Below are 5479 nucleotides of genomic sequence, written 5' to 3' on the forward strand. Positions count from 1 at the left end.
TTCAACAGCTTTCTTGTGCTGAATTTTTATTAAAGGGCTGTGAAATTCTGTGGTTCTTAACAGAATGGTTCACAATTCCTCACTTAGCATTTTGGGTTTTGTGCTGTTGAACTGTAGTGTCATGAAACAAGGATTTCACTGTTGAAATACATTGTACGGTACACATTAGGTTTGAATTCCTCTGAAAACTAAGTCCATGGAAGCTTTTAAAAGCATTTTTAAGGTTTAAAAAAGATTGCAATCACACTCATCAACAAAATGATTTCCATATACAATATACCCAAAGTTTTTACTCCATGCATTATTTGGTTTGTTTACCTGTTTGTTCAAGGGTATCTTAGTTTTGCTGAACACCGCTTCAAGCAGGGACTAGTTTGGGGTCTTTTAAGCCCATTTTTTGGTCATATAGATCTACTTAAGCTTCTCTTGTTGTCACCCACTGCCGAAGGAAAAAAGCAAGAATGTCTTTGTCAGTGTGTTTCTGTAGTTTTAGCTAAATATCTAATGAACCACTGAGCAGATTTTAATGAAACTCTCAGAAAGTAATCATTTAATGTACATCTACAACTGATAAATGTTTGGAATTAACCCAGTTCAAGGTGACCACCACAGCTGACAGACCTCAGAAAACACACAAAAAAACGCTATGACAGCCATTTTTGAGATACAGAGCTTAAATCTAGTGCAGTATTTGAGCAATGTCTTCTAGATATACTATGTGTTCAACATATTTACCCACCACTGCACCCTGTATTCACTGGTTAACTGGACATCATTAACTTCACACAGACTCTCTCACTGGTACCTTTTCATCTTTAAATCACAACTTGGTCTGCTGCCCTCATACATTTCCTCTTACTTTTCTTTGTGTGAATTCAGCTACAGCGTGCGCTCTCAGGACATTATTACCTGCAGTGTTCCTCAGTGCAGACTGAACTTGGCAAAAGGGCCTTCTCCTACTCTGCTCCTGTTTCCTGGAATATCTTGCAAAAAGATCTGAAGCTCTCGACCTTGACCTCTCTAAGTGGCTTTAAGAATCTGTTGGACTCCTGGCAAGGACCAATGCAGACATAGTCCTGTTTTTAGTTTTCTACATTCGCCTTATAATCTAGCTGTTTTTGCTAATTTTTTTGCCATCTTATTTTAATTTGTAAAAAATGAAAATTTAAAAAATAATCTGTATGCCTTTTTATAATTGTCTATTGTCGCTGTTGTCCATTGTTGTCATCATTCTTTGTTGAAATCAGGTTTCTGTTGTAAATGAGTCCTCGAGGCCCAATGGGATTAACCTGTCTAAATAAAGGTTGAATTAATGAAAAATATTAGCTTAAAAGCTTGGCATTAACAGTTGGAGTCAACCCTGTTTGTCAGCTAAGATGATTTTAGTCTAAAACTATGGCATGAAAGGTTGTGGGCAACATGCATTCCTTCAGTGCTAAGCCTTATAATATAAAATGATTTATACTTTATGTATGCATTATGAATGAGAACAATATCCCAGGCTGAAGCAGGTAAAATAAACTCAAGTCAAGATTAACAAGTTAAGTTACTTGTAGATTTAGTAAGATGGCTGGGCTCAGCGTTAGAGATAACGTGAGGAGCTCCATCATTCAGGGTGAGCAAGTGGTTCAGGCATTTCATCAGGATGCCTCCTGGACACCTCAATTTGGTAGATTTCTGGGCACATACTACTAGTAGCAGACTCTGGAACAGATCCAAAACTGACTGGAAAGATGATACATATATTCTCCCTGATCAGTGAGTGCCTTGAGATCCCCCAGGAGGAGTTGAAGTGTATTGCTTGGGAGAGGAATGTCTGGTTTTCTCTTTAAATAAAAATATATTAATATAAAGCTACTTCCTCTTCAAAATTATCTGAAATAGTAGATGGATGGATTAATATTTATAGCAGGTACAAATGCTGTTATTTAGATATTAATTATTTATTTAATGAACTTTTTTTGGTTTTAAAAGCCAAACCTGTTTCTGGAATTTATAAAATGCTGCAATACATATGCTCTAAAGCCCACTTATTAAATTTTTTAACACCCCCATAGCTCAAAGAAAACCCTTACAAATTATCCACACAAATGTGCAGCCCAGTTGGGAATAATGTGCTTCAACTTTTGGTAGTCGTGCTTTGTGTGATGTAGACAAAATTAGCAAAAACCTATAAAAGATTTCTTCATAGACAGCACTGGGATTTTGGAGAAACATGAGACAACCTAGCCCTGTGTGGAGTTTGACAGGTCGGACATACTTCACAGTAGAAATATCTATCAAATCTTAAACAAATTACATAAAGTTGAACTTGAACTTGATGGAAAGTTACATGTGCATGCATTGGTTTTCTGATTGGTAACTCTAAATTGTCTCTAGAAGTGAGGGAGAGAGTGAATGGTTGTTTGTCTAGTTTGTGTCTATGTGTCCCTATGATGGATGTGGACCTGTCCATGTAATATCCAGAGATAATGGATGGGTGGAATTTTGGAAACATTTCCACATAATTTTTAACAGACTGTTGTTGAAGTCACACTCTTACTTTTGAACTTCCTAAAAATTTGCAAAACTTTTCAACAAATTTGCTTTACTCACACAGATTTTTATTGGTAAACGTGCAAATTATACATCAAACCATTGAAAATGTTGTCATCCTTCAACCACTGCATCTCTAACTGCTATGATACATACAATTTATTTTCAAATACCTTCAGAATACAGTGAACACCTACACAGGCTTCCATACATATATTTATTTAGCTCAAAACTATCTTCCAAACTGTAACTGAGAAAGCTTTTTAACTTGTCATATCTCCTACATAAGACATTGCAGCCATATAAAAACTCACATGTGACTTGTGACACAGCTGCTCACAGTGAATGAATATTTTTAGATTCAACTTATGGTTTTCACACAGCAACTGTTTAAACTTTCTATTTTTTTCACTTTCTCTACTTTTCTTATGAAGTTTGTTGTCAGGTAGCAACAGACACAGGTGTGGGGTTGCCATGGTGACCATAACATTTTCACCACCATTTGCTGATGACATTCAGGGACATCTATACATATTCACGAGCATTAGTGAAATCTAATGTCCACTAATGCTTTGATAAAATGAGCGTTAAAATGCTCTACTGTTTGAAAATGTGCGGCATAGTGGCGCAATTGGTAGAGCTGCCTCCTTTCAGTGAGAATGCTCCCATATCGAATCCTGGCTGGTGGCCTTTCTGGGAAGAGTTTGCATGTTCTCTCTGAGCAAGCATGGATTTTCTCCAGGTACTCTGATTTCCCCACACAGACCAAAAACATGCATGTTAGGCTAACTGGTAACTAAATTGTCTCTAGGTGTGAGTGAGTGAGTGAATGGTTGTTTGTCTCACTTGTCCCTATGTGGTCCTGAGATGACTTGCATCCTGTACCTGGTGTTCCCCACCTTTTGCACAGTGATGTTGGGTATGGCACCAGTGACCCAGGGACTCTAAAAGGAAGAAGCAAGCAAAAGATTATGAATGGATGGGTGTTTGAAAATATGTCTTCTTTTCCTCCAGAAACACTATTGCCTCTTTTCCATTAGTAACGGTACAGCATGGTTCGACTCGATTTGGCACAGTTCCAAGACTTTTCTACTATTAACAGTTCGGGGAACTGGTCCCTTTTTTCAATACCCATTTCTATGGGATTCCAAGTGGGCCAAAAGGCACCAAAACATGATGTCAGAACACTGTCGGTCACTGATTGGTCAAGGGGTGGGGTCACTGGCGGTTTGAGAAATTTTCACAAGATCCGCCATTTGCAATAACTTAAACTTGAGGAGTGACTGGACCCATTTTAAAGATTTTAAAACAATTATGACAACACTATAGTCTAATGATGAAGTGCAGGTGTTTTTTGTGCTTGGTGGCCGATGACAAAATTCAGAGCGAGCTCTGCCAGTCTCTGACTCTCCCTGGTCCTCTCCACTGGAGCCTTGGAGCCCCTTCAGGCTGTGCAAGGCATCATCTCCCCGACTCCAAGCTCCGCCGGTCACCACCGGAAGATCCTCCATGCTGCCGACCTGCAAGAACAAGCAAGGCCAGGGTTCTGGTTCTGGGCCCTGGCCTCATGTGGTTTGCGGACCCCGAGCTCCGCTGGTCAATACGGAGGATTATATGAGCTGCTGACCCACAGAGGCACACGAGGCCAAGGCTCGATCCTCACATTCTCATGAAGGCTGTAACCAGGACAGGTCTGGGACCAAAGGTGGAAACGATTTTTAAAAACATTTTATGTATAATTATTTTAATTTTTTTAATCAGTGAAGATTAAAAAAATAATAGATTGTGCCGACTTTATCATGAAATCCTGTTTTCACTTTATTGTCTTCATTAAATCTGTTAACTCAAGTTAACTCAGTTAAAAAAATCATTAAAAGACACAAAATTATTGGATCTCAGGAATATTTCCCAAAAATATGTTTAAAGAAGAGATATAGTCTTTAGTTCAACTTTATTCTAACCCACAGATGTACAAATCACAAAACATGATTTAAACTTTAAAACAAAGCCCAAATTAAAAAAATAATCTGTATCAAAGAAATACAAGTTACACATCTAAACTGAACACTAAATGTAGACACGAGTTAAAATACATCAAATGATGAAGAAAACCTATAAAATTTTAAATATAGATGTTTTTGTAGAACCTGGTTCATCAGAGATTTAACGGTGAACAAAGTTCATTAAAAGTTCATTAGCAGGATATATATACTGTATATATATATATACATACACATATACATATATACATACAAACATATATACATACACATATATCCATCCATCCATTATCTTTACCTGCTTATTCCATTTTGGGTCATGGGGTTGCCGGTGCCCATGTCCAGCAATCACTGTGCGAGGGGCGAGGTCCACCCTGGATGGGTCGCAAGTCCATCACAGGGACACATAGAGACAAACGAGACAAACAACCATTCACTCTTTCACTCACACCTAGGGACAATTTAGAGCTACCAATCAGCCTAACATGTATGTTTTTGGTCTGTGGGAGGAAACCGGAGTACCAGGAGAAAACCCACGCATGCACGGAGAGAACATGTAAACTCCACCCAGAAAGGCCCCGGACCAGGGATTGAACCAAGGACCTGATCGCTGAGAGGCAGCGACTCTACCAGTTGCGCCACCGTGCTGCCCACATATCTATCTATCTATCTATCCATCCATCCATCCATCCATCTATATATATATATATCTATATATCTATATATATATATATATCTATATCTATCTATCAATCTATCTATCTATCTATCTATCTATCTATCTATCTATCTATCTATCTATCTATCTATCTATCTATCTATACATATATATATATACACATCTGTATATATATATATATGTATATATATATACATCTATATATATACACACACATCTACATATATATATATACATACATACATATATATACATATATATATAT

At 37.6% G+C, this 5479-nt stretch overlaps 1 protein-coding gene across 1 annotated transcript in view; it reads right to left on the reverse strand.

Moving 5' to 3' along the window:
* Positions 1–5479, reverse strand: part of LOC119421048 (galactose-3-O-sulfotransferase 3-like) — a 12790-nt gene that overhangs the window by 7042 nt on the left and 269 nt on the right. The window contains exons 2-3 of the mRNA XM_037688443.1: positions 4163–4228; positions 3943–4055 (exon numbers count right to left, since the gene is read on the reverse strand). Of these exons, the coding sequence (XP_037544371.1) occupies positions 3943–4055; positions 4163–4228 (179 nt within the window). The remainder of the gene's footprint in view (positions 1–3942; positions 4056–4162; positions 4229–5479) is intronic.

The sequence above is a fragment of the Nematolebias whitei genome, chromosome 1, assembly GCF_014905685.2.
Source record: "Nematolebias whitei isolate Nwh7 chromosome 1, NemWhi1, whole genome shotgun sequence".
NCBI classification, from domain to species: Eukaryota; Metazoa; Chordata; class Actinopteri; order Cyprinodontiformes; family Rivulidae; genus Nematolebias; species Nematolebias whitei.